At 50.1% G+C, this 27,817-nt stretch overlaps 8 protein-coding genes across 8 annotated transcripts; 3 read left to right on the forward strand and 5 right to left on the reverse strand.

Annotated features, from left to right (window-relative positions):
• Positions 1 to 2,087: 2,087 nt before the first annotated feature.
• TGAM01_v202870 (cyclin-dependent kinase regulatory subunit) lies at positions 2,088 to 2,696 on the reverse strand (the record flags this gene model as incomplete). The annotated part of the gene is made up of 4 exons (XM_018802326.1): positions 2,088 to 2,118; positions 2,169 to 2,227; positions 2,333 to 2,477; positions 2,584 to 2,696. The coding sequence occupies 4 exons, from the start codon at positions 2,694 to 2,696 to the stop codon at positions 2,088 to 2,090; spliced, it is 348 nt and encodes a 115-aa protein (XP_018664682.1).
• A 1,077-nt stretch (positions 2,697 to 3,773) lies between these two features.
• TGAM01_v202871 (hypothetical protein) lies at positions 3,774 to 4,807 on the reverse strand (the record flags this gene model as incomplete). Its single annotated transcript, XM_018802327.1, has 2 exons — positions 3,774 to 4,441; positions 4,507 to 4,807. The coding sequence occupies 2 exons, from the start codon at positions 4,805 to 4,807 to the stop codon at positions 3,774 to 3,776; spliced, it is 969 nt and encodes a 322-aa protein (XP_018664683.1).
• Positions 4,808 to 7,082: 2,275 nt separating this feature from the next.
• TGAM01_v202872 (hypothetical protein) lies at positions 7,083 to 9,048 on the forward strand (the record flags this gene model as incomplete). Its single annotated transcript, XM_018802328.1, has 3 exons — positions 7,083 to 7,109; positions 7,769 to 8,668; positions 8,734 to 9,048. The coding sequence occupies 3 exons, from the start codon at positions 7,083 to 7,085 to the stop codon at positions 9,046 to 9,048; spliced, it is 1,242 nt and encodes a 413-aa protein (XP_018664684.1).
• Positions 9,049 to 9,528: 480 nt separating this feature from the next.
• Positions 9,529 to 14,074, reverse strand: TGAM01_v202873 (hypothetical protein; the record flags this gene model as incomplete). Its single annotated transcript, XM_018802329.1, has 5 exons — positions 9,529 to 10,040; positions 10,095 to 11,340; positions 11,396 to 11,569; positions 11,630 to 11,946; positions 11,998 to 14,074. 5 exons carry the CDS (start codon positions 14,072 to 14,074, stop codon positions 9,529 to 9,531), a joined length of 4,326 nt encoding a protein of 1,441 aa, XP_018664685.1.
• A 558-nt stretch (positions 14,075 to 14,632) lies between these two features.
• Positions 14,633 to 16,429, forward strand: TGAM01_v202875 (hypothetical protein; the record flags this gene model as incomplete). Its single annotated transcript, XM_018802330.1, has 1 exon — positions 14,633 to 16,429. One exon carries the CDS (start codon positions 14,633 to 14,635, stop codon positions 16,427 to 16,429), a length of 1,797 nt encoding a protein of 598 aa, XP_018664686.1.
• A 351-nt stretch (positions 16,430 to 16,780) lies between these two features.
• Positions 16,781 to 17,994, reverse strand: TGAM01_v202874 (hypothetical protein; the record flags this gene model as incomplete). The annotated part of the gene is made up of 2 exons (XM_018802331.1): positions 16,781 to 17,828; positions 17,903 to 17,994. 2 exons carry the CDS (start codon positions 17,992 to 17,994, stop codon positions 16,781 to 16,783), a joined length of 1,140 nt encoding a protein of 379 aa, XP_018664687.1.
• A 1,144-nt stretch (positions 17,995 to 19,138) lies between these two features.
• TGAM01_v202876 (hypothetical protein) lies at positions 19,139 to 20,125 on the reverse strand (the record flags this gene model as incomplete). Its single annotated transcript, XM_018802332.1, has 2 exons — positions 19,139 to 19,712; positions 19,845 to 20,125. The coding sequence occupies 2 exons, from the start codon at positions 20,123 to 20,125 to the stop codon at positions 19,139 to 19,141; spliced, it is 855 nt and encodes a 284-aa protein (XP_018664688.1).
• A 2,353-nt stretch (positions 20,126 to 22,478) lies between these two features.
• Positions 22,479 to 26,067, forward strand: TGAM01_v202877 (transcription initiation factor TFIID subunit 1; the record flags this gene model as incomplete). The annotated part of the gene is made up of 3 exons (XM_024549082.1): positions 22,479 to 25,477; positions 25,702 to 25,758; positions 25,821 to 26,067. The coding sequence occupies 3 exons, from the start codon at positions 22,479 to 22,481 to the stop codon at positions 26,065 to 26,067; spliced, it is 3,303 nt and encodes a 1,100-aa protein (XP_024406197.1).
• Positions 26,068 to 27,817: the final 1,750 nt, after the last annotated feature.

A 27,817-nucleotide genomic window follows, 5' to 3' on the forward strand; every position in this document is an offset into this window, starting at 1 on the left:
ATGTGTAGCCTGGAAGGCTGGCATCGCTCCAAGAAGCGAGGGACCGAAATAGCAGCGGAACGAATAGGAGATGTGCCTCTCCGAAATATCAAGGCTTTGAGGACTATTCAATTATAGCCCGATTGGAAGTCTCAACGAATGCGATACAAGCAAGAGTAAGAAAAATCGAAGAGCAAAAGAGGCTGACGTCTAATTGATAAAAAAAGAATGTTGACTTAAGCCTATCGCCAAGCCACAGCCAGTAAGTGCAACTTAGTCGGATCTGCAGCTTTCAAAGTCGTACCGCGGGAGGGGAGAGTAAAGGCCAGCAGCGAAGGGAATATGTAAAAACTTATATAGATTAAGGGAAAACAATGTCCGCAAAAATAGAAACAAGAAGCTGCGCCGGAGACTTTAGACAAGAGGACAAGTCTTCTGCTGACATATCATGAGATGTTCCTGAAACGGGAAAGATGCCACGCTGGCGATCTGGATACTGATTAGAAGCGAACTTTTTTTTTCTTCCTTTTTACTTTGCTACTGTACAGAGCCACGGCGTACCAAGTACCGGCCTAGCGGTGGCGCGGGGAAAGGACCAGAAGGTGGCCAGGGGGGCGTCTCGGGCGCTGAAGTGGACCAATGTGGGCGCTGGAAAACGCAGTTTTTGACGCCACTCACGCCAGACAAGTTCAGGGACCTTGAGGAATGTGCCAGAAAGGCCGCTGATATGGTAGTTGATGCTATTAGTGAAAAAACAGCCTTTCACTTTCATTACGAGCTGCATACGAATGTCCCTCCCAGCTGATCGGTGTCTAGTATGAGACACGCCTTGCATCTCTCCAAGTGAGACCATCCATGGCGCAGAAAAGGCAGAATCAGCCCACCCGACCAGCCGAGCATCGACTCCAGACGCCTTCCGCTTTGGGGGCATATCGGCCATGGCAGCAGCGTCACCTACCAGACTGGTGAGAAGATGCGCATTACTGCTTACATACATACAGCCGGCATCGAGTGTGCCCCGTATTCATCATTGGCATTCAGTGGTAGGTACTCAGTACATATTGGTCCAGTAGACGCAAATCTGCAAGGTTCTCTGGAGGTAGGGAACAGTTGATAACTTCTCTGATATCATCTTCTCTACTCCTGATATCGACATGTATACGCCTGATTCGTGGCGTGATATAGGGCAGTAGAGTTCAGTCCATCGTATATGAAAAGGATGAGTCCATGACCTTGCATAGAGGCCACGTAGACAACAAGACAATTTGACTCTCGAATTATGTCTTCAAACCAAATGGCATTATAATTACGCAGTGTGATCGATCTGCTCTGGACAATTGTCCTGGCTCTTCATAGAATGCTTGTGTTAAGCGCCCTTTTCGTTGTTCTCTCACATAGGAAGAAAGCTTTTAACCCTCGAATTATTCCACTGAGAGCGAGAGTTGTGCATTTATTACTATAGTACAGTGACATTGAACAAGCTTTCCCGCCCCAGTGATCAGGAATCATGTCTCAAAGCAGCCAGCCCTTTGGACACTGTCTGACACGGTGCCTCTCTCGACTCGGCCGTGGTTCGACTGCTAGAATATCTTCCGTATAAGTATATATGTATGTATATATTCCTAGACCATTCTTCAATTTCTTCAGCTACCTCTACACAAGGCTAACCAATCGCCTAATGCGCCCTTCCTGCAGTACCAGCATCTTCCCAAGTATCAACTCATTTGGCCAGCTTGCATTCAACCTGCAGGCATCTGTCTGGGAAGGCATGTAAACCATTGTAAACGACTGCCATCCCACTAAGCAGACGTTTGCACTTTCGGTACAGGCACCTGCGTGCCGTTCACAACCCAGACTCGAGAACAAAGCCATTGTGCAGCTCCGGATTGCCACAACAGACATTGAAGCGAGCGAGGGTGAGTGTTGGTGGTGTCATGAAGCAGCGCTCACCCATCTCGTAGCTTATTAACCCAACATTATTGTAGTATGCAGACCGTAAAAATCGTAATGGGACATTAAACAAAGGGACTCTTCATACATCATGAGTCGACGCGAGAAATTCGAAGTTATCGTATACAATTTGAGCGACGGTCTGTTCGCGCGTGGGCTCACTGCGGAGGTTGGTAGTCGAGAGGTCGCCTTTCAATCCATTAGACAGACATTTATCAGTAAATAGTGATAACACTCACTTGAAAAGAAGGATATGCGGCTCCGGCTCATGAACTTCGTAGTGCTCCCAGCCGAGACTCTAAGAAAGCTAGTGTCAGTTGATGTTGCATTGTTCGGTATCACTCTTCCTTCAGGTCGTGGAGTTTCGCGATGGGAAGGGGAAAAAAAGAATTATGCCCCTCACCTGTGTCATTCCCATGGCCCTCCATTCCTCTTCCCAGAGAAGTTTTAATGTGCCCTTGGCAGAATCGTGGTATTCTTTGGGAATTGCTTTGAGCATCAACTTCGGTAGCTGGACATGGCGATACTCGTATTCGTCGTCGTGATACCTGTTGGCTATTAGCTCTTCAATTCTCATAATCACTGCCTCAATATGCCCATTGACGAAGTTTCCCCTCCAGTCAAAGCCAACATTCGCAGCCATTATTAACCCACCTCTCTGAGTACCGAATAGCATCAATAAACTCTTCTAGTCGAGCCCGCTCCGAATCTGTCAAGGGCCGGGGGCTCTTGTTCCGTCGGCTCATGTCAATATCCATTGACGGCATGGTGTTATAGAGATTTGGGTGCTGCAGAAATCTTCCACCGCGTAGCGCGATCTGTTCGTTGATCGATGGTAAAGTTGGAGTACCGCGCCGGAAAACAGTTCTGCAGTCTATCCAATTGCTATTGGCTTCGTCTTAAGCTGTTTAAGAGACTGAAACACCGAATGGGATTCGGAAAAAAAAAATGGACAAGATAGGTTGTTGGCGGTGAAAATCGAATGCAGAGAAGCGCAGAGTCTCGATCGGTGCGTGCGAAAAAAGCTGCGGTCGAATCGAATCGAATGAATGGCGGGGTCGCGAGGCGCGTGAGTCACGAGGGACGTCGGTTTGCACAGAGGAAGGCGCGACAATAATGAGGAAGCAAGAAGGAATCGCGAACAAGCGGAAAGAAAACGGCACGAGATCTGGGGATGCGCTGGCGGAGGGGTTGAAGAAATAGGAAGAACGGGGGAGGTTTTGCGGTGGATCAAGTAAACAAATCCAGCGGTGCTTGCGACCAGACGATTCTCGAATCGAGCTGCGATATCCACTGGAGGGCCACTAATCGGCGCCACGGCCTGGGGGCCTAGGCTGTTGGCAGCCAGGGCGGCAAGTCGGTTGACCGGGATATAATTGACCGCCGCTTTTGCTATTGTGCACTTTTTGCTTATTCTGGGATTTTCCCTATTGTCTTTGCTCAGTTTTCATTTCATTCAGAATTGTATTGTTCCCATGGAGACGCATCGTGTGCCTCGCTGCATCTTGACTGTGGAGGAGCGGAAGCTGATCCTTGCCCACTGCGACTGGCATATATCAAGGACCTTTTGAACTTCTCAGCGCAAGTAACTGTTTTGCAACTTTCTCTATTGGATAACCTGTCGTACCCAAAGGAAAAACTATATGCTCCTATCCTGCAAGACATTACGCTAAGATGTATAACGGTTCCGATAATGAGGTGACAATAGCTTCTTCTACACCAGTGCGCAGTTGCTCTAAGACATTACATCTAGGCCCACATGCTGTAAGCAACGCTGCTGTCTAATGCTAAATAGTTCTTGATGCCTATAATAACATAAATGCAAAATGTGTAGCTATAAACATTCATAGCCCAAACAGCGAGTTTGACATGCCCTTTGAGGCCGCCGGTGTTGTACCCGTAGACAGTGGCAGATGGCTTACAACGTTACCAATCTTTACCTTGACACCAGGCACCTGAATCTTCCATGATTTGAGTGGCTGAAACTCGGCATCGTCAAACACTTGTACAGCTTTGCTAGATGCTTCATCTAGTTGAAGGTTCAGAGCCCATCCAATGGAAATGTGGAATGCTTCGTCAGCTGCATCTTTCCCTGGGCCCTGATATAGAACAGGCTGGCCGAACGACTCAACTGTGTCGTTGCATGTTTTCAACAAGCGCATAAGCTCCGGATTTGACAATGCCGTAGCGCTCTCTGAGGCCAAAGAGCTTGCTACCTGGAGAACAAGAAACGTGCGGTTTGAATCGGGTGATTTAAACCATATCAGTCTTTTGGGGCTGATTGAAAACTGATGCACACTACTTGTGTTGACGGCAGATGAGATCTGGTCAAGGAACTGGTCCTTATTGGCTGTGGTCAAGGAAATAGGCCTCGACAGGCTTATGTGGAGCGGCAATGGCGTCCCCAAATCGCTTGTGATGAAGCTGTGTAGCTTGATTTGGCAGCCAATGTCCTCATTGACTCTGCTTATCAACTGAGCCAGCTTCTCCTGCTGCTTAGCCAATGGATGCCCTGGAAATGCAAGCAGCATTAGCCTCACAGCCAAACCATGCTAGAGCCGGGCTGGCTTTACTTACACTCGACGTAGAGATGACTGGGCCAGTTGCCAACAATATGAGGAATCAGTCTCGTGCGGCCCTGATGCAGCGCCGGATCATCTACAACGCTGTGACGGACAGTGGACGCATACAGGTCGTGGAATGCCGAAGGCAGGGGTGGCAGGCTGGATTCGGAGCCTGACGGAGCGCTCGGAGGGCTGGGCTGAGACCCGGAGCCATCCCGCCTACGCCGTTTGGCCGGTGGTGCCGGCGCCTCTGGATTTTCGCTATCGGAACCCCCTGACGATGACGACGAGTAGTCGACAAGAGCCATTGACATGGGGCGCAGGTTGGAGAAGGAGAAGAGCTGTGGCAGAAGCCGGGGTGCTCAAGGCGACAGCATATCAAAAGGGGAAAAGAGAGAGAGAATTTGAAGCAGTCATACAGCTTATGCCTCGGTGGTATTGAATACGTGTAGATGGAAAGAAAATGTGAGCTTCCATGTAAACAAGCTGCCCAGGGTCGAAAGTAGGTACCAAATGTCTTGAATGACCGGCTCCCTTGCTCGAAACACAGATCTTCCCTTACATAAGCTACAGCTACTAGCTTTCCCGTTCCGAGCCACCGTATCCAGGCCGTCGGGCTGTCAGTCCCAAAATAGCTGAAGCTGCCTGTCTGCCTGTCTGTCTTGCTTCCCGAAAATGACGAGCGGGAAGGCTGACGCAACTGACGTAGATGAAACGTGATCGCATCTGTTTCTTATCTAGAACAGAGACGGACAAGACGCCTCTGGAGTTATTAAGTCATGTGCGTGTAAAAGTAAGAGCAACAGCTATTTGGGGAAGAGAAGACGATAAAAGCCACACTGGCGTGACGCAGACCCTTGTCAGATAACAAATGTTCCCGTTGCAGTGCGCTCGATTCCTAAATTTTTACGAGTGCAGGGAATATAGAGAGGGCTTGGCATGCTTGCGAAAAGTATGCGAGGAGAAAGTCAAGATGGCAGAAATCAAAAGGATTTCCGGGTAATTGATTAGCTGCTTAGAACGGGATAGACGGCGTGTGACAGAGCTGCATCATTGCATGTATCCATTGGGACATGTCTTGTGTTGAAAAGGTTGTTGGGTGATAAGACATGGGCCGGACATGGTTGAAAGAAGCAATGGCCGCGGGCGTGATCTCCGTACAGTGAGAACGGGCAAGAGCTGATTAGCGAGTATGTCCAATCACAAATATCTCGAAAGAAGTCATATATGTGGGCTGAATGTTAGTGATATACGCTTCAATAGCTGCCCAGGTCAATACATGTAAATAGTATCCTCATACTTGAATAGCATTCTGTGCTGTGATATGGGACCCTCACAAGCTACAACTTTAAAAATAGAGCTTTGGACGATGAAGCATTGATGCCGTTAAACTCTCACTGTGCGGCCTCGCTCACATGGCATGTTCCCCTCTTTCAATAAACGTTGCCCGCCAGGCCCAAAGCCAAAATCAAGCCCAACCACAGCTCCTGCGAATGGAGGCGTCTAGCTCCACGGCTCGCCATGGACTCCAACTCAAGCCAGTTACACCATCATGATACGCTTGATTCAGAATAATTGATGAGAAAATTTCACATGAAAGGCACGAGAAAAATTGCGGCGCCCAGCCATCGCGGCTCAGGAGCAAGTGTTCCAACATTAGTGCATCACGACGAACACGACTTCTTATACGCCAACCAAAAAACTCCCAGGCCCTTGTCTTGGTACTGCGAGACAGCCCCCAATAGGCTTTTCGGAATGGCATGCGGTGGACTCTTAGCACAGGTCAAAAAGCATGGCGTGGTTAGACTTGGTGCTACTGTAGGTCCCCTCAACGTAGGTCCCCTCAACTCAACATATGAGCCAAACATGGCACACACACTTTACCGCAACTAGCAGCGGCATGGCCTCGACCTCGCCACTTTGCCCGACTTGGGTCTCCTTGGTAGTTTTGCATGTCATGCCTAATGTGGTTGTCGTTTTCACCTCTTGGCGCTCTCACCGGAGAATTTTACAAAAGAGGTGCCTGCAGCTGACGCGTGGATGTGACCACAATAGCTTCTCGCACTTTGTAACGGTCTGCGACTCGACTCAGTTTAAATAGCTCCCGCTACCCCATCTACCCTAAGAGGCTTTTCTCCTGTCAATCGCCTTCTCTTGCAAATCCAGTCTTCTCGTTTGACTTGTAACTTGTCTTTGATACTGGCTTGTTGCGACTTGCTGCTTTGTTGGCAGTACACCTTCTCATTCGCTTTTTCTCGTATTGAGAGCCGTGCAGCTACTGCTCACCAATAAGCCAAAGTCGAGTACATATTGGCAACACGGCATCTTTTCGTACAACAATACCAGCAGACTAATCAAGCAGTCTGCTCTTCTCTCGCTTTGAAGCTATAACCACGCTTTTATCAGAAGCGTCCAGGAAAAGACGAGCTCGGGACGAATTGGTGTTGCGTCTCTCGTTTATCCAGTTTTCCCCTCTCGCCGTCACGTCCGGACGTTCCGTCTATTGGTCGAGTCCACATTTAGGAAAACCACACGAGTTCCATCGGCTGCGATATTCTATTTTTCACATTCTCGTCCTCGTCTGCCAAAATGGATGACCATTTAGATAAAGAATGGGTAAGTGCAAGTTTGCTGCAATTTACAGCCCTCTCTTACTGTCCTCCGTCGACACCATCTTCACGATCCTCCTTATCCGCTCCATCACCGATCTGCCGTCCATCATTCGTGCCCTGCCAAGCAAAAGCTGCTCCTCTATCATCGTCGCAAATGCCTTTCGTCACCTGCAGTTGATCCGCGCCGATCGCAAACCAGGGTCATCCCAAGAGCGAACCCTGAACGACGCAGCCAGGCCAGGATCCCGGATCCCGCCCGCCCACCGAGCCTGGAGCGCTGCGTTGCGTCACCAATTCGGCGTCAGCGGGTCGTGGAGAGCGCAAGAAGGGTTCAGGTGGACCTGCGCCGATCGGATGATGCTGCTTGGCTCAGCAGGCTTGACGCTGCTCTCATTGTGCCTTATTTGCTGCTTATTGTTCGAATCGGCAAGGCGATCGAGCCCTTCTCTTTTCGCTGCTCTTCCCTCAAAGCTTCCTGCAGCGTCCCCTGTTAATTAACCCGCAAGCCATTTCGTCATTCCCCACTTCCCACGCCGTATATCAAGACGCTTTGGTCTCCATCGCATGGCAGCTTCCAGTTACATTGCAATCAATTAAATCCAGCACGTCAATTGCGTGTCATCACACGAGGAAACTCTAAATAACTGACACGCTTTCACTCAGGCCCGAAAGTATATTTTGGACCCTCTCACTGCTCCTGAGCCACATCAAGAAACTGGACTTGGATCCTCTCACTTTAACCACTATCGCGCATCTCTGCAAGCTCAATCGTCTTCACAACAACAACAACATCACCAGGATTCAAACCCAAACTATCGCTTCAAAGATAAATCCATGACACTCTCCGGCGACACAATGCAACCAGAAATGAGTGACCAAACCGATAAATATCCCACACCACCCCAATCAGGGAGCCCAAACCGAAAGTTCCACCCGTCAAATCCATTTGCCTCAACAGAAGGATCAGCCGACATGGTCGAAGATAAGACACTCATCTCTCCGCCTGATTCTCCTGACGCAGACCGCGCGACAAGAGCGCATCAACGCCAATCATCAATGAATAGCTCTTCGCCGACTCATCGACGAGGCCCTCGTTCAGATCCCGGTCACGGTCCCAGCCGCAGCCGTTCTCTCCACGAGCGCTTCCCCGGAGACTTGTCCCCAAGGCCCCTTGATGTCATTAGGAACGATGCCCGGGCTGCTGAAAAGCCGCATCGCCATCGGAAACGCATCTCCGATGTCGATCAGATTGATGCCCTCGATACCATCGGCGGCACATATCACCATGGCGGACCGTACGATGCTACGCTCATCAGCCGCAATCTGAACAAGAAGTATTCGCCAGTCGCCGCAGTCCAGGACTCAAACATGGAGACTCTGCGAGCTACACCTCGGGAATACATCATCGACAGCTTGGAACGCCATCTGCCCCTTCAAGGGACTGCGACCGTTCCTTCTGGAAGCAGAGATATCTCTGGCAGAAGGATGAGCTACGAAGAAGGCCCCGACCTTATGCGGGAACCAGATGCCCCTGGTGGCGCGTTCAAGCGCTGGGATCATATGGTATTACCACCCTCCTTTCTTCCTCTGCCAGAAGAGACTCTGAAGAAATGCTTACACAAATTTAGAAATACCACCCCGACGACCTCAAAGGAAAGGGAGAGCCTTCTTATACCTTTGAAAAGGACCTGAAGGAAAAGAAGCGCGCCCAAAGAGGCGAGCCCGATGAGATTGAAATGCAGTCCGGCCTATACAGTCGCAGCGGTCCATCCAAGCACCAGCGCAGCATCAGCATTGCTTTCCGCGACAACTCTTCGTCTAGCGGCAACGCCTATAACAACAGTGACTTGCAGCGCCGGAACTCTACCGGCAAAAAGCTGAGCAACGGTTTGAAGCGACGATGGGGCAGTCTCCGTGAGAAAACAAAGGCATTGGTCGAGTAAGCTCAATGAAAGTTGAGCTCTCACAAAATGGGAAATGCCTACAGTACGTTGTGTATATGTTTTACTATGTTTTTCTCTAAGGAAAGGCCAAGGATTTTTATATGGATATGATTTCAATACGGCGTATCAAGGGCATGAGATTGGTTCCAAAGGTATCAATTGTGTGGGATCATATGTATTATAGAGCGCTGGATGGCAGCAGGTTATTTTTTGGTCGGGCGGGATTAAATAAATTCGTCCCAAGTAAAGTTTGAATGAAAACAATCGATTGGGTTCTTATTTAACAGATATTGTAACTCGGGACATGCTAAGATATGTATCATCATTGCTCTTTGTAGTTCCAAGTACGTCCCAAAGTTTACATTCCATGGCTATATGGTATGCTATATGATATGCTGTCAAGACCATTTTCCCATCGTAGCCAAGTGCCAAGTTTCAACGCGTAAGCTATATTCCAACCAGCTACCATCTGTATTCATCTCAAATATACGCAAGCCCGGTCCATCCCAACACAGCCTCCAAATCCTCCCTCAACTCCATCACGCTATCATATCCGCCCCTGCTCGCCACCTCGGCCCTCTTCGCGGCGCCCAGCTCATTCCACCGAGTCAAGATGGCGCCGTCGACAATAGCGCGGCCAGACGCGGCAGTTTCGACGCCGACCATACGCGACATGCCGCCTCCACCCTCGGGAGCGCGGTGTGCTCTGGCGTGCAGGCCGCCGTGGGGGACGAGGGCCGGTAAGAGCTGGTTTGTGACGGAGAGGAGCCGCCTGTATGCCGATTCGGGGAGGGGCGTCAGAGCGGCTAGAGAGCCTGATGGGGAGGCGAGGAGGAGGATGTGAGGCTGTGGGGTGGAAGAGTCTTGTGAGGCCGCGGCGGATTGGGACGCGGGAAGAGTGCGTGGGAGGAGGAGAGTAGATGTGGGAGGGCTGGGGGTTACGCTGAAGGTGGTGCGGTGAAGCAAGAGATGGCCCTGAAGGGATTTGGGATCTTTGAATAGAAAAGTCAGCATTCGTCAAGCGAAATGGGGGTAAAGAAACTTACGTTCTGGGTTGAATTCGAGAACATGGATATCGCCATCCGCATCCACAGCAACCATGGACAAATCTTCACCATCTGGGAGAAAATCTGCCACCAGCAGTGGCAAGGACCCGCTACTCTTGCCGAGCACCTTGAAAGTATACGGCTCCTCGGTGTATCCAGCAAACCACAATCCCTTAAATGCGTCTGCTATCAGACACAAGCCGGTGCCGGGCAATTCCCGTGCCGATGCTACGTGGCAGCTCATGTCTAGGAAAGCTACGGGAAGTAATGAGCCATCTTCCTTTAGACCACGCACCATGCATTTCTGGCCTTGCGCCATCAGCATGAGGCCTTGAGTGCCAATTTCAGACAAAGCCGTCACGCCGCCGCGGGGGATATCCTCTTTGGCCAGAAGCTTGAGTCTCTTGTTCGTCTCTGGTTTTCCCGGCTCGGGAATGACGGTTACAATGTCGTAAACCTGTACGCGGCCTCGGGTGGGGAGATCTTCGCCCCTTGTCAGGGCAGTGCCCACTGCCAGAAGCATTCTGCGTTCCTTTGTCTCCTCTGATACTTCGAGATGCAAGGTCTTCATGCATTCAATGGACTCGCCGGGCTCCATGTCGATTGAGTGAATAACAGTCCATGTGACGGGGCTGATGAGCTTGAGGCTTCCCCTGACTGTTGAAGGCTGGAAGGAGAGCGATTCTTTGGCCCACTCCTTGTGATAATCGTCATCCTTTGGCAGCTCAAAGCTTTCAGTCACAGCGCAGCCCGCTATATACGTTTCAGTGGGATGATGATAGGCAACGTGGCGGACGTCGTTTCCTAATGGGACCTTCTTAACCGAGACGCCCAGCTCTGTAAAATTAGTTTTGCTCGGCAGCTGTGTAACTCTAGCAATGCCCTCGGAATCTGAGTAGATGAAACCCCTATCGCAGCCTTCGGTGTTGAAAGTGCTCATGCCGCGAACACCAAGGCCTTGAACTCCAATCACTCTGGGAACGCTTTTGCTGCTCTTCAATACGAACGCTGGCGAAGGTCCCGGGAGGAACACGGTACTGTAGCCTCCCACATTTGCGCAGATTCTCAGGGGAACATAGCGTGGCTGCTGTGCGGTGTCGTCTAATGAATCCTCTACGGTGCTCTTGGCTAAGGCAGAATTCGCCGATTTTTTGAAGAAGAGGGTGTCCGATAAGGTGTGAGTAGCTGAATCAGTGGGCAGGCGAATGGGCTCGTAAATGGTGAGATCATCGGTAGAGTGACGCAGCTAGCGTATCTTCTTGTTAGCTGTCGTCAATAATTGATAGCAGAAGGATCCATACAATCAGATAAGGAGAACAGTAGACGGTATCTCCAAGGTCTGCCACGACGAGTTCCGTCAGGGCTTCTCGTGAGGCTACTTTCTTGGCCACATAATCGGCTGAGAGATGGTGGGGTATGGATGAGAGTCCCTCAGCTACATAGACAGGCTTTGAGAGATCCGGCAATGCGTATATCTGTAATGGTTAGCTTGTCGTGCTGGTATTTTTAAGCCTTCCTAGGCAAGTGCCGCTTACATGCAGAGCTCCAGCGGTATTGAGCAAGAACATCATGACCTCTTCACCTGGTTTCTTGGCTTGATCGCTCTGATTTGCCTGAAAGACGCCCTTGGTATCCTTGTATATGCACCCCGCCGCCCACTTTGTGGATGTAAGACCACTATCGGTCTTCTCAATCTCCTCAATCTCATTGTTGCTGTCGATTTGTGCGAGGAAAACACTTGCATCGTCACGAATGATGAGCAAGTAGGGGTCAACGATACTTGCACTGACGGCACGGGGTTCCGCGCCGGTTTCTTCGTCAAGCATGGGTAAAATCTGGATCAAGCCCAGATCTGGATATCAATTAGCAGACGCACTACGATCTTGGGCGTCATTCAACTTACCTCCGTTGTAGCACCGAACTTCCGATTTGAGCACCTGGATCACTACCATTTGATTTCCCATTGTGCCAGCCTCAACCGTAAATCCAGCAGCCGGCTCAAATTCCGTCTCTTTCAGCGTCTCAAAGCCCGCAGCTGTGAGTGCATATACGTCAGAGGTTTCGTAGCCATCCAGATCGACCTTGGCAACAATCATGAACTTGTCATGCTGAATAGGAGTGTCGTAATCGCCCGCTACCCCGGCATTCGTGCCCAGTGATTTCGGAACTGGTTTCTTTACACACATCGTCCAAAACCCTCTGGCTTCCGGAAACTCGAATCGGCCAATAACTTTGGGTTGGATCTCCCGGTTGATAACTGCGATAGAGCCTGCTTCTCCACGCCCAACAGCACAAGCAAGCTGCAAGTCAGCCGAGACCCCTTTATTTAGAGCGGCTTCTTCGCTATCTGGCAAAAAGGCGGATTGTCCACATGCGATGTCTTGAATCGGTGCAATACTGAGTAAAGTGTCGTGTATTCGAAAAGATATATCCCCGGATTTGACCGATCCCCCGTTGGCCGTTTGGTTGGGTTTAGTGATAGCAGAGTCATCTCCGTATAAGTCATCGTCCTCTTCATCGTCCTCAAGGTCAAGGTCATCCACATCCAAAGCTAAATCTGTGTCGAGCAGTCGAGATTTCCTGCGCTTTTCTTGCGTCTGCTTTCTCGACCATCCTAGCACGACTGAATCGCTCGTTTCACTCCCCAGGAAGAACGCATTCTTGCCTAGTCGAGAAATACATGTGATTCTACTCTTGATGATATCGCCACCGCAATCTGCGCCCACCAGCTTGACGCCAAGACCAGATACCGTTCGTCCATCAATCTTGAAAGAGACTATGCCCAGTCGACCATCGTTTAATATTAAAAGTAACTCGCCATTTTCGATGGCGAGCAACTCAATAGCACAGCTTTCAAGGCGCAAATTCAGGTCTGATTGGTCGGTCAAGTTAAAGGATGTTGCCAGCTTGGCCATAGGATTGACAGCCACGCCATTTGCTTTTCCAGATTGGTCAACATGGATCAGCTCATTCTGCCCAACCAGTAAAGCACCGCCAACAGGAGCAGGCAGTGCGATGACTTTGTAAAGATCGTGCGGCAGGCCAGTCACTGATAAAATGGTTGTCGATGCTCTCTGTTGTAGGTCTAGAGTAAACACTTTGTACGATAGGTGGTCTTTTGAGCCTAGTGAAGAAGCAGGCGCTTGACTGGAAGAGAGGACACCGAATGTGGGCTCGCGATACTCATGCAGAAAAGTGAGGTGTACAGGGTGAAGCAGGCTCGGGTCTAGGAGGGGCAGACGCAAGACAAAAGACGGGGTATAAGCTGCATCTACATTGTTGCCCTCTCCGTTGGTAGCTGCGGTATGTTCTTTAACTGGCCGAGGCCCGTCTAGATCCTCGTCCCAGTCCTCCATCTCCAGATCCTCTTCAGAGCGAGTAAACGGCAGAATGGCAAGGTTTCGAGTGCCGAATTTGAATGCGGCACATCTACTACCAGGGTCTGCCTCAAGGTAGTTAACATACTCCCCAAAGACTTCCTCCCATGGTGATCCCTGCAGCTCTTCCTTCTCATAATAGTGGATGGAGATGGTCTCCAGCTCGTTCTTCTTCGGATCCCATTCGGCCAGACACATCTTGGCCGCCTTGTATGCCAGCAACAGAGCCTCACCCCCCGATGCGGTGTTTTTGGTCTTCATCCTTGCCAGCCCAATGACAGTTCCTGCGAGTGGAATCTCTGCGATGAGCACCAACTTCGTATTGTTCGTCCGATCGGTTCGCATAAACATCGACTCGCCGCCGAGGAAGGAGGATTCGAGGCCATCGTCATCATTTACCTGGCGGTCAAACCGCGTATCCGTCTCAGTCGGTTGGCTGGGCTGGAATTCGGGGTCAAGCTCGGCCGAGATAGCCTTGACCGTGAAGATCTGTAGCAGAGAGCCCTTTGCGACCACCAAGTTGTTCGCGGTAGCAGATGTTAGAGGTAAGCTCAGGCATTGCGTAACGGCTGTGGGAGCCGTGAGCTCTGTGTAAACTTGCATTGCTGCAAGAGCAATTCCTCCGCCGTCTGACGGGCGCGATTAAGTGTTGCTGCTATCAATCAGAACGAGGCTTGTCGCAAAACAATTTCCGTTGAGGTGGGTATGTGCTATCCGGGGAGCTGTGTTGAGGCCGGCAGTGGCTTCCATAGCGGATCAACGCGCTGCCGTGCCGGGCTGCTAACAAACAGACATGTGCTGGCGCCGGCTGTACCGAATACTCTAAACTTAGGCGACAGCACTGTTGCAGCGCGGAGTAGCCAATACCCGGCCTTCCTTAGGCTACCCCTTCAGATGCTGTTGTGGGGTTTTCAGCTCTAGCTCAGGCACCAGATGTGCCTGAAGGAGCTCTAGAACGGGGAGTGCATGCGCTGAGACAGCTCGTGATGCTGCCATTGCGTCACAATCCAGAGAAAGACAACGCCCGCCACGCGTTTCGAAAGAAACAACACTGAACGTTTACAACAACCCCATGCCAGACCCATCAAACTGAATTTTGCTCGCCATCAAGGAATCATCAAAATTAGCACGAATAGCGGTTGAATCACAAAATTGCCCACCATGGCCGACGCAGGCCACGTCCAAGCCGGTTTAATATGGCTGGCGTATGCGGTAGCCATCTTGCTATGCCTCGGGGCTGCGATTATCACGACATTCACGTGGCAAACGCCTATCGATCGTTCAGCTATGGTCAGCATAGTGGCCGTCGTCAGTCTGACATCTCTTCTCGCGACTGTCTTGCTTCTTCCCGTCGACATCGCCCTAGTTTCATCCACAGGGTCCTCGAGCCTAGGCGCCAAGAAAGATTGGGCCACGCCAAAACGAGTCGCAGATATTCTCTTGACTCTCAAGATTGTGTACTACTCGCTTTATAGCTTTGATGCTCTTCTCTGCCTTTTGGTGATTCCGTTTGCATACTTTTGGTATGAGGAATACGATGAGGTTGCTTTCGAGGAGGAGGGCCGCACGTGGAAGGGCCGCTTTTGGGCTGCCACCAAGTATACGCTATTCTTCGTTACCCTCACCATCGTCCTCTTCCTTCTAGGATTCTTCGTCCCTGCAGCTGGTGGCAGTAAGGGTCACTGGGATCTTGATTATTACAAAGGTCTACTGTCTCAAAATCATGGCGAGAAGGCGCTTACTTTTGCTCTTGGACTTTTGGTAACGCTGGGAACCTTTCTCTATGTTATTTACACCAGCGCAGGACTTGCTCTCATGCCAGTCTCTTTCATCAAATCAGCGCCCCCAATTTCCGCGCCACAGCTTTCAGCTACCACAGCTTCACAGCTCGAGCAAAATCGAGAGCGCCAGCGCCAACTTGAGCTGCGTAATGCAGGCCGCGAAGATGGCATGCCACGCAAGGATAGAAGGGAACTGGATGCACTCGTCAGAGAGGAACAGACGTTGGTTCGGCGCGAACGCCTTGCTGCCGAGGCACTGGGCGAAGGAAAGAGTCGAGTATATCAGATTTGGCTCAAACTGTGCGCCCTCGTCAGACCAATTAAGATGCTTGGTGGGATCTTACTCTTGATTCTCGCAATTGTGATCTGGATATCCATGTTCATCACAGGCATCGACAAGGCCAAGAACTCGATCTGCAAGCAGCGTTGTGGTTACATCCTTGGCCAAGTTCACATCTTCCAGCCAATGAATTGGATCTTTGTGAAGGCTGCCAAGGCATTCCCTGTCGATTACATCTTGATGGCTTCACTGGTCCTCATTCTCTTCAGCAGTTCCATTTCCGGTATTGCTGCCGTCGGTATACGGTTCCTTTGGATCCGAATCTTCCAGATCCGAAGAGGCAGAACAGCCCCGCAGGCCCTTCTCATTGCGACGGTCATGCTCTCGCTTATCACCTTGGCTATCAATTATGCCATCGCCATGTTTGTGGCTCCGCAGTACTCGTTTTACGGAACCCAGACGTTTTGCACAAACGAGCCCGCGTATCCTGGAGCCCAGCCTAATTGCAAGCACCACCCAGAGTTAATTCGCCCTTGTTCCGACGCTCTACACTACAAGCATGCCAAAGACGTGTGCACACCATCTATGATGTCTACCTTTTTGAATCGCATTACCATTACTTGGCCACTTTTCGGTCTCATTGATTTCTGGGCACAATATGTGTTTATGGGCATTTTCCTCATCGTCTTCATCGCGGCACTGGTGCGCACTCCCAGAGTAAATATGGCTGAGATTGATGAGTTTGCCGAGGCCGATGAGGAGGAAAGCCTTCTTGCTTCGACCAGCCGCCGGTTCGGCGCGACTTGGCAGGACGTTAGGGGACAGCCTGAGCAGTCCAATGGAAACTCAAGGAATGGGCCCGTACTGATTCGAGGTTCACGGCCACCAGGCAATTAATCAGGCCATCAATCTTACAGAGCCCCCCCTGTTTTTGTGTGTGTGATTTATAGTTATGGATTAGGGTTGGGAAATTGGGCGACTCAGATTGTCTTTGATGGGAAACGGAAATTGGTTTCGGGTTATGGTATTGCACGACTTGGACATGGGAAGTTCGGAGTCAACATTGGCGAACACTCCATTATTAATCTGTTCTTATTCCGGGAAAGGCGTGTAGTACAAGTTGCTTTAGTTGAGAGACGCCCAGCCCGAGAGACTCTTCGCAAACATGCCGGCCTGTCTCACTTTATTTTTTAGTTTAATGATATTATGATCATGTCTTTTGTCTTTAAACCTTACTTTAAAGAAATTTCAAGCTCCTAGCGCTACTCTTCGTTGGTCCTTTTTCCTTGCTCTTGTGAACTGTACGGCTTTATGGCTTCTGTCGTCAAACGCAGCTGCTGGCCCGATATGCATCTCCCTCCAACAGCGCGTGCAGTAAGGATCATCATCACAGCCCAAACAGCGTAGCGTGGCGTCATTAAGACAGACGGTGCACCAGCTATCGATATCGTCATCCGTGTAATCTGTCTTGCTAGTAAGTCGTTTGACAGGTTTGTCACCTGCAGAAGGCTTGGAACTAGGTACAGAAGGAAGAGAAAAGGAGTCGTCGGTGGTGGGAGCTCGGAGAGCGGCCATGCGAGCCGCTATGTCGTCCATATCGGCTGTAGCGCCAGCTCGTCCGGGAGATGAAGCTGAAAGATTGTCGAGATTGGAGGGGAGTGAAGGAATGACAAAGTCTATACCGGCAGGCCCAGTGTCTCCATCGTCATTCTGGTTTTCTTCCTGGTTTTGATCTGTAGACTCGGCTTCATCGTCATCGGCTGTATTTCTTAGGGTGGCCTCGAGCTCTATTTCATCTTTGAGCCTGGCGATGACGTCGTTTGCTTTCGTCTGCATATGCTCGCCATCGGAGTCGTCTGAATCCTCAGCAGTCTCTTTCTCCTGCCCTCCTTCATCTGCGTTATCTTTCGGTACAGACAGCGATAGTTCTTCCAATAGCGCTCTAACTTGCTCATCGCTGGGCTCCGTCACCAGATTCTCATCAACACTAACATCGCCAAGCAGCTCCTCTAACGTTTGATCATCTGTCGAGAACATAAAGTCCGCATCATCGCCATCTTCCAGTTCGGCTGGCTTCTGCTTCTCTTTGAGTACCATATTTCCAGCCTTGGTGGGCCTTGATTCTGATGACGATGACGGGGGTATCACACTGGTAGCGGTCTTCTCCGTTTCGAGAGACTTCCGTCCTGGTGATGAGGTTGAGCCGCCATCCTGGGCTCGGAGGGACTTTAACCGAGCGGCGAGTGTATCTTCCCTGGTTGCTGGTTTGGACCTCTCAATCACATCTACACTGAACCTGCAAAACTTTTAGCATTCATTTCTGCTTTCGTTCGCCGAGAGGATGCCTAGCGGCTGGAATATTTCTCGTACGTTATCGGGGCTGCTTGACTTGATGCGCCGGAGCTTGAACCCCGCAGCGCTTGTAGACGCTCTAACAGCGACTTGTCTACATCACCGGGCATTGTACAAGCAAATTATTGAAAGGTTTGTTGTTGTTTCTTTTTCAAGAAAGAAAAACATACGGGTAGTATTTCTTTGAAAACCCAAGCACTTTATCATATGCGCCCATGTGAGGTGATTAAAGTCAAAAGCATGATCAATCAGCACGCAAGCCCCAGCGCGCAAAGTCACGCGCCAGGCCGATGCTTTACTTAAGCGTCTCTGCTACTAAATTGCTTGTCGCCTTACAGAGGTTCAAAATGCCTTCCATTCTTAATCTTTCTGTCTATTCTTCCGCTTTTTCGCATCTTCGTAGCTATAGCGGTGAAAGAAATAAAATGCTAATTTAAAGACACCCTTTACAGAGTGCCACATATCTATGATCTTTAGCAGCAAAGCATCTTAGCTTCGGAAGTAGATTGGAGGTGACGACAGAGCCTTGAGATACGCCTTGAATAGCCTAAACGACGAGCCCGCCGCATGCTACCTAAATCCTCCAATAAATGCTCCAATGGCAGCAATGTGACATGCACTCCGCATGCATCCAGCTCAGCTTACATTAAGCTTATTGGCAAGACTACGTAACAATCCGCCAACAGGGAAGAAACTTGGTGTCGTGTAAATGCATGACGATAACGATCGCCACCCATTCATCCGTCCATATCCGAGCATCATGATGATTATTGAGCACCACCTGGCAAGCATCGCCTCCCTCAGTGGCCAGCCGCCACGGATTTGACGGAGGGATTTCATCACCTGCATGAAATAGAGTAAAGAGCACTGCCACCTTTTAATGAACTTTATAGTCATTACATTCAATGTTGGGTATTTACTCTAAAGCCGCCCTAAAACCGCCCCTAAACTTTTGGCTGCTATGGATTCCAAATCCTCAGCCCAACGCCCCAAATCCCCAGCAATGGCCGAAGCGCAAAAGCACTGCCCAACACAAACTGCAATCTCAAATAAGCATCTACCGTGAAATGAAAGCCCAAAGAAGCGCCAAGCCCATATCGTCAAATTAATTTTGGAGCCCATCAAGCGTGGTGCTCGGTATTCGTAAAGACTGTTCGACATGAATGTTGAGAAAGAAAAGTTCGATAATCGTGAAAGAAACATTAACGTAAGCAAAGTAAAGTAGGAGTTCTGATCGGTGACGGCGACGTAGTCTTAAGCCAAGAAGACAGTTACAAGCACAGCAGCGACAGCAGGCCAGAGGCCAATCATTTGAGCCATAGTTCTGATGCTGGTTGCGCTTGAAGCATTGGGGTCGTCGGCTGTCGTGCCGTTCGGTAGAGAACCGTTGATAAGAAGGCTGTTGGTGCCATTGACCTTTGCAACATTGACGACGCTCTTGTTGAGGGCATCGTAGCTTCCGTTTCCGACAAGGCTAACGAAATAATCGGTGCTGTTGTTGTCGTCGCAGCTACAAACATCGTATGTGCCACATCCACAAAGGACGTTCAGGGTCTCATTCCGGTTGCTGGATTCATTGTGGAAGTGGTATGGCTGGTGGTATGGGTACAGGTAGGCACCGTACAGCCAGACTCCAGGCCAGAAGGCGAGAGCAGCCGCGCCTCCCAGGAGCGCAAAGGGGAGGATGCCTCCTACGGGGCTTCGAGAACCGGCGGTGTAAGGAGTTCTCGCGCCACCGCCGTAGAACTGGCCGCCGCCGTATTGTGGTTTGGGTCCGCTTCCTCCACGAGTTGAGCCACCGACGTTGGAGCTGGGAGATCGATTTCCACTGTGGTGATGGTTAGGTCGCTTGTGCATATGGGGCGGCAGGAAGAAGTTGGAGTACTTAGAAGACCCAGAGTGCCCAGATGATCCAGGGCGTCCGGGACGTTCAGAGTGTCCATCCTAGGGGGAAACATACGAACTGCCAGAGCTTCCAGAGCTTCCAGAGCCACCTTTACCACTGCTGCCACTGCCACCGCTTCCACTGCTACCGCTTCCGCCACTGCTTCCGCCTTTTCCACCACTGCTTCCTCCTCCTCCTCTTCCACCACCGCCGCCACCGCCCTTGCGCTTGAACAGATCGTGCTCATCAGATTGAGAGGTGCCCTCTACTCTGACCACATGTCGAGGGCCACCGATAGTGCTGGCGATGACAGTAGCCAAGAGAGTAGCTAGCAAGAGGGTGAGATTGAATCTCATGGTGCAAAGCGATAGCGATGCTGACAGAGATATAAAGCGACGCGACCAGTATGGGTAGATGCAAGGTCAAGAAAACTAACAAAAGACGAAACAGCACCGGAGCTTTTGGCCAAGACCCAGGCTATATAGAAGGGAGGGACACTACTGATGGCCGAATTTGATTTAAGCGGCTTGGCATCACAAAGGAAAGCCCAGACCAGGTTCGGGGCAGGTTTGGGGCAGCCGGAGTTCACAAACGGCCGGCACGCGCCAAAACGGTCAGTGCAAGCACCATTACGTCGAGACCCAGCCACCGGGCTTTAGGGAGCGCCACGCAGCTGCTAGAAAAGGCACATGCAGTGAATGAGTCGCAACTTTAGTTCTGCTTGGCTGAGCTTGGGCGCGCCAATTTCTACTCCGAACGGCAGGTTACATGCCGCTCTGTGCCTTGCGTCAGGGCTTGAGCTTTGGCCGCCTCGCTGGCAGCCTTGCCGGCAGCCTTGCAGGCTCTGTTATCTTCATGTTCAACGCCATCAATAGATCAATGTACCATATAACATCGGTGCTTAGCGGTCCTTGGCAGAGGTGCGCAGCGCTCAAGCTTTGAAGCTTATACCATGTCGTGGCGATACAGCAGCTGAGCGTACCTGTGGAATACGCTCGCTCTTCTTAGTCTTACTGCATGCGCTAGGTAGGAAACAATTTGAAATACTACCAAGCCGGGGACAGAAAAACAGGGAATGCGAGGATTTCGAGCACTCGGAGCAAGACCATGCACATACAACAGCCAATGTTAAGTATTAGCGTTAAAGGTGCTGATGTTATTATTTTATACGCACGTATTCAATTTGCGGTTACTGTTTTTCTGTTTCCTGCTTGATCATCAACTCCAACCACGTCAAGAATAGTAAGCACTTATACAAATCGAAGGCGGTGTAGATGCCTTTACCGCATCTTAGAACAACGAAGAGAGCCTAGTAAGTCCGATGGAATATTCCTGAACGAGAGAAAGGCTTTATCTGTATTTGCAGATCTGTAAGGTCCACCCACGCGCGCGTGCATTAGCTTCACACCTTATAACACCCTATTTGGCGACTCGATTTCTAGAACAATATCGGACAGTTTTGGCACCTGCGCAGCGCTGAACCTGAAAAAAATTGGTCCTAACTCCAAGACTGCAACACCATTGCGCAGCATGTAAAAACAAGGAACATATCCTTAGAGGCCGAAACATGTCAGAGATGCCTCCGCCTTCCCCCTCTTGCTTTATGTTCATGGTCGCTAGCTAATAAAGATGCTAAGGACTTTACACGTTCTAGTATTCCCTTCTTTGTATTGACTGTGCAGGGTTTACTAACCAAATTCAATTTACGATGGAGTGGCAAAGATATGACGGCAAAACCGTCGCATCAGCCAGCCTTCGCATCATGGAAACGATCAACCTATGGCTGTGTAAGTACAACAAGGATGGGAACAAAAGGTTTTCCGCGTGGCGTAATTTCTGGATTTTTCCGGCTGGATACACAGATAAAGTACTGATTCCAATGTGAAAACTTTGTTCAAAGCTGTCTAGTAGCGAGAGCTTTGAGAGTTCCCAATCGGTTAGTTTCTACTTGGTACGGTCACTTGTTTATACTTTGTTCAGCGAAACACCTGAGCATAAGTGGATCATCTGGGCTGGAGTCTTTCTCGTTTGCCTTTCAATCGTAGAGTTTATGGACATGTGGGCTCATCAACGCAGCTCAATACCTACTAGCTTTATCAGAAATCTGGCCGCAAGATAAACCATTTCTGAATTTATTATTCTCTCTCTGGTCAGAAGTATAACAAAACTAATATTTGGTGTCTAAGGGAGCCAAGTAAGATCCAGATTAGCACGAATCCACTCCTGCTCTCTATTACCTAGTTCAGAATTAAAAACCAAGAACAGTAATCATGTGAAGAAACAGCACATAAAGAATTATAGAATGCATAGTAGAGAAAGGCATCATACTTACTGTAAACTCCAAACTTCTTATTGCAGCACTAGTACTAACTCATTGCCAGTCTCACCAGTACCTATTGCTGTCTCTCATCCGTTTGCAAAGCGGCACTGCTTTTAGGCTGAAACACGTGCGCACGGACCCACATTAGATGACTAAGCGATTTCGCATCTTCTGCCGGAGAGCCATCTCCAAACAACGTTCAAGCCAGCTCAGCCGATGCTCACTTTCAGCTTCTAGGAAGCTATTTTATCCGCACCCAGCCCTACTAGATCTCTCAACCGCAGAAGCTGTACGACCGACATCTCAACCCACGAAAGGCATGATTTAGGCCCTTCAAATCCCATAAACCTCTCGGAGGACGCTTTGAGGGGAGGTGGCGCGTCGCGATCATGCCTGACGATATCGAATTTTCGTCCTTTGACGAGAATGACTGGAAAGCCCAAGATGCCGCCGACGAACGCGAGATTGCGCGGCTCCTAGATCAAGGCCAAAATGGCGCCAGCGGTGGACTGAAGATAGACGATACGCCCTTCGATCAAACCAATAAAGCAGACGACGCAGAAGATTTTGAGGATATCAGCGACGACGACCTTCCCGATGAAGAAGAACCCAGCGCAGGCACCTCGCTCGAGGTACCTGGGTTGACGGACGATGGAAACACAAGCAACGATGCGGATGATCTCTTTGGAGAAGGACCCTCTTCTCCCATCGACCCTATTGATGGCCCAGCTTCACCCGGTCCCCACGTCCATGACGCCGAGGCAGCCGATGATTCGCAGGCCATCAGCTCAGGCATCAGTTTCGGAGCTATCAACTTCGACCCCGATCCCCATGTCAATGGCGCGGCTAACCAGGATCCCGACATTCCTGCTCCTGCCGAATCGATTGGGGACCTTCTCAAGGCAACATGGCCAGCGTACAAAAAGGGCCATATCCTTACCTGGAGTGAGCTTTTGCCGGCGAAGAAAGCGACATGGAAGGAGAAGAAGCCGTTAAAGAAACCAAAGTATCTTGTCACGAGCAAGCTGAGCCTCGACTTGGCTCCTGATGATGAAAAGCTATTTCGCATCCCTGGGCCGGCAAGTTCAGCTACAAAGGCAAAATCGCATGAAGCGGCGGTCAATGGTCTTGTCCACTGCAATTTTGTGAGCGATAGCCGCGAGGAGGATGCTGCGCAATTTGACATCGACCCTGACTCCGACGCTGAAACTGTCATGGGCTTCACGCTGCGTGACATTGAATTAGCATGTGAAGATTGGAACGTCCATATTGACAGCGTCGAGAAGAACTTTGCGGCCCAACAGCTGGCTGCAGAGCAGGCAACGTTATCACAAAAACGCCACATTGAGGAAGTCGAGCAAGATGATGAATGGGACGCTGAATTTTTAATGGATATTGCGGACGATCCTCAGCCCCATCAGAAGAAGCGCAAAGCAATCAAGCTCGGTTTACCAGAGATTCCCCGCTACACTGCGCCTTCATTCGATAACTTTGAAGATGCCACTCGACGGGGCGCAAAGCGCGTCCATTTGGATACCACTGATCCATATCTTCTGTTGGAGACTGAGTCATATAACCCTAATAAAAGACCGCGGCAAGAGGCCAAGATGAAGCGCATGGCAAACGGCAATATGGGCCGAGATGTTTCTCAGCGTTTCAATCTCTCCAATGATGAGGCGTATGAACTTTTGAAAGAAAACCACCAAAGCAAAGTTCGGGCCACGCTTGGAAACATTTCTGTTGAGCATGGTATGCCCGCTCTGAAGCTTTCATGGCCTTACTACAAGGTCAAACTGGGTGGGACGACAGATGAGTATCATCGTCCCCGCTTTCGTTACAAGAAAAGCGTGGGGCATACTGTCAGGTTCGAGAAGCCTCTACATTTTAAGCGAAAGCAGATGAAGGGCAAAGCGCATGAGATTTTCCTCAAATCGAGGGATCTGAGTCTCTGCGACAATTCTGCGGCCGTGCTATTCGAATATTGCGAGCCAAGACCCAGAGTGCTGAATGGCTTCGCCATGGGTAGCCGGCTCATCAATTACTACAGGAGAAAGGAAAACAGCAATGAGGAGGATCAGCTCGCGAAGCTGGAGTTGGGCGAATATCGCACGCTTCTTCCTGAAGATCGGTCGCCATTCTCACTTTTTGGAACTGTCGATCCGGGTGAGGTGGTACCAACACTGCACAATGAGATGTATAGAGCGCCAGTCTTTAAACATACTCCTCGTAATACGGATTTTCTCATTGTTCGCAGTACTACTGGCATTGGTGGCGCCAAATGGTACATACATAAAATTGATCACATGCATGTCGTCGGCCAGACATTTCCATCAGTCGATGTCCCTGGACCCCACAGCAGACGGGTAACAAATGCATCAAAAAGCCGAATGAAGATGCTGGCTTTCAGAATGATCAGACACAGTCGATCGGACAACTGTCAGCTATCCGACATTACTAAGCATATTGCGGAGTCTACAGACACTCAAAATCGACAGAAGCTGAAGGAATTCCTTCAATATGACAGAGACAGCAAAGAGAAAGGAATGTGGCGCCTCAAGCCTGGAGAGATACTCCCAGACGAGAACGCGATTCGTGCAATGATCAAACCTGAAGAAGTCTGCCTTCTTGATGCTATGCAGCTCGGCATCAAGGAGCTTGAGGATGCCGGCTATGATCCTCGCAATGCTACCATTGATGATGACGCGCAAGGCGTCGAAGTCGATGAGGATGAGGATGATGACGGTGAAGGAAGCAAAATCGTCAAAGGAGCCAAAAAGGTTGCGGAAAAACAAGAAGAGACACTCGCCGATAAAATGGCTCCGTGGAAGACGACCAAAGCGTTCATTGACGCATGTGCCCAGAAAGCTATGCTTCAATTGCACGGCGAAGGAGACCCTACTGGCCATGGGCTTGGTTTCAGCTTCATCCGAACATCCATGAAGGGTGGTTACATAGAAGCCGTTCAGGGACCACTAGCCACCTCGGCAGACGCAATGGAACGCGAGAAACGTGCAAATGGCGGGCATGCTTACAACGTCAAGAAACAACAGGCAATGTACGAAGAAGGCATTCGAGAGATCTGGGACAAGCAGAAAGCAACCCTTTCAGACCCCCAGGAACACGACGTCAACGATATTGCGACGACAGAAGACGAAGACGATCGATTTAACGTCCAATCAGTAGCCACGCCGGCGATATTCGACGAAGGAACCAGTCAGATCAGCGGTTTGACCTCATCCAGCCGCCATCCGAAACGAACGATTCGAATCACGAGAGAAGTAGAACTCCCAGACGGCACGACGCAAATGAGAACAGAGATTGTGCACGACCCAGTTGTCATCTCACAGTATATCAAGCGGCGAACCGAGGCTGACTTGGAAATGCGAGAGTATGTGAAACACATTGTCCGCTTCCAATCTCTAACAACAAAAAGACCACCGAAATCTTGGTTGAAATTGCCCATTTCCGTCCGAGCACTTCATCGGTGGGCAAGACTCGCAAAAACATATCTCAGGAAACAGCCTCCTTCGTATGGAGTGGGCTCGCCTGATTCCGTGGTTGATGTTGTTGGGTTGGAGTTTAGAGCGCCGGCTTACGTATATCTTTCTACAGTATCTACAGCGCCAGGCCTACGGGCAATGCCGACCATGACCGTCTTGCAGGCCTTAGGTAAGCTTCATGCCTCTTCTTGTACGAGTACGAGATGCAAAATTACTGACACTGCTGCGTAGGATCAAAAGGGAACTCGAGCGGTTGGAGAAGAACAAAGCCCGGCGACAGGCCCGAGAACAGCAAAAGGAACTGCACCAGAAAGCTAGCACCGGCGATGCAGGGTCTCCTGGAGCGGATAAGATCCCTACAGGGACTACCCGCAAGTGTGCCAATTGTGGACAGGTTGGACACATTAAGACAAACAAAAAGTACGGTAATTCCTACTTGTTCACCTCCTACGTCTCCACCCCCTCGTTTGCCTTTTGATTGGTGGCAATGTGCCCGAGAGCTGCAAAACGGCGCCAGTAGTGCCTGCAAGAAAAACAGAAAGAGGAAAAGCATCCTTGCTCGTAAGCTCAAGCAATCTGACACGCAAGCTCGAAGAGAAGAGCGAGCGCGTCTGACAAAGCGGAAAGCCGGTAATAGACAGAGGCAGAAGGCACGCAAAGAAGAAGAGGAGCGCAAAACGCAAGAAGAGCTAGACAGAGAACAAGCGATTCGCAAGGACAGAGAGCAGCTGCAGGCACTCAAGCGAGAGCTGCAAGAAAGAGCCCGTCAAGAAAGGGAAGAAAGACAAAGACAGGGTGAAGGAGTCCAACTCTTCTCTAACCAGCCGTGGTGGAGAGCTGCAGCTGACAGGTCTCACTAAAAACAACCACCTGGCCGGTGGTGCTTTCGTTGTCTCCTGCTTTCCTCTACCCAGCGTTTGCCTTTGCTATTTCAGTTCCTTTTAAAGTTTTTTTTTCCCCCTCCAAGAAGTTTCTATTTTGCTAACTTGGCGCTACTAAGACTATGTCCTCTGCTTAACGGTACGATGAAAGCAGACAACGGCGCATCCGAACACGGTGGTTTTGGTAATTACAATGCCCCTGCAGGAGGTGCGGGATCGCCGATTTAAAGATGATACCGATCACATTGTAGTGGCAGCAAGTCGGCTGTGCTTGCTCCTATACACCTACGTGCCGAAACAAGCTGCGTACCGTAACACAGAAAGGTACAGGAAGGTGATTTGGCTGAGTGATACAAAAGCGAAGGAGGTAGGAAGTCGATTGAATTTACGAAAGCTTTCTAAAGTGAGAAGACTGGGCAGGGCTTCGTGCTGTTTCTGATCCTGTCGCCGGCAAGACACGCCGTGAATGAGCCAGGTAATGATGAAATTTGGGATTGATGAGCTTTCGATTCTCACGTAAAGGGGCAGGCAACACAGGAGTTTTGGGTTTTCAAGCATGTCAGCCCCATGGGCTTGATTGGCGTTCAAGGGAGGGAACAATGAATTGATTTTGAAACGTACGCACGGCAAGAAGATTCGTTTAGGTACACGTATAGAATGTACAAAGCAAAGCAAAACAAAGCAAAGCAAAGTCTATTCATCGGCGATAGTGCGTCACTTGGAGACTTGCTGTTCCAGCCCAAGCCCTCTCGAGTGATTTGATAAGCAAACAGCCTTACGTTGAAGAATTCCAGATGCGTAGTATGCTGCAAGTAAGAAAATGGCTTGCATGAGTCTAACGAAGTGAGGAATCAGGTCACGGCGGATCATGAGGCAACGGGTTCACGTATTGTTCGAGTAGCCTCGTGGCCTAGGAGCTTTTGGATGCCAAGAGGGCGATTTGGCTAATAATGGCTGCAAGTCATGGTATGATTCATGGCAAAACAGCCGATCTCAAGGGATCAACCGCAGTAGTACTATGCGATCGAAGATATGCTAACACGCAGACGATGATGACAAGTGATGATGATGACGATGGTGTTGCGCTTTGGGGGAAAAAAAGGGTCTGACTATGTTAGCTAGTTGTACCAATATGCGCGAAGCTCCGAGAGTATTTTTAGAACTGCACTACAAGAGATACAGTAATACCCTTGCATGAGGACCCAAAATAAGACAGAAACCGGGCAGGCGGCCAATCGGTAGGCTTTTTCTACGGGGGGCTGCGGCGGGCGGAGGAGGCTGAGCGGGAAGAGCGGGTGGGTGGCTTTAAGGCGGAGTCAAGACAGAGGTGTACTGTAAGAAAGAAGC

The sequence above is a fragment of the Trichoderma gamsii genome, assembly GCF_001481775.2.
Source record: "Trichoderma gamsii strain T6085 chromosome Unknown Scaffold_7.2, whole genome shotgun sequence".
Taxonomy (NCBI): domain Eukaryota; kingdom Fungi; phylum Ascomycota; class Sordariomycetes; order Hypocreales; family Hypocreaceae; genus Trichoderma; species Trichoderma gamsii.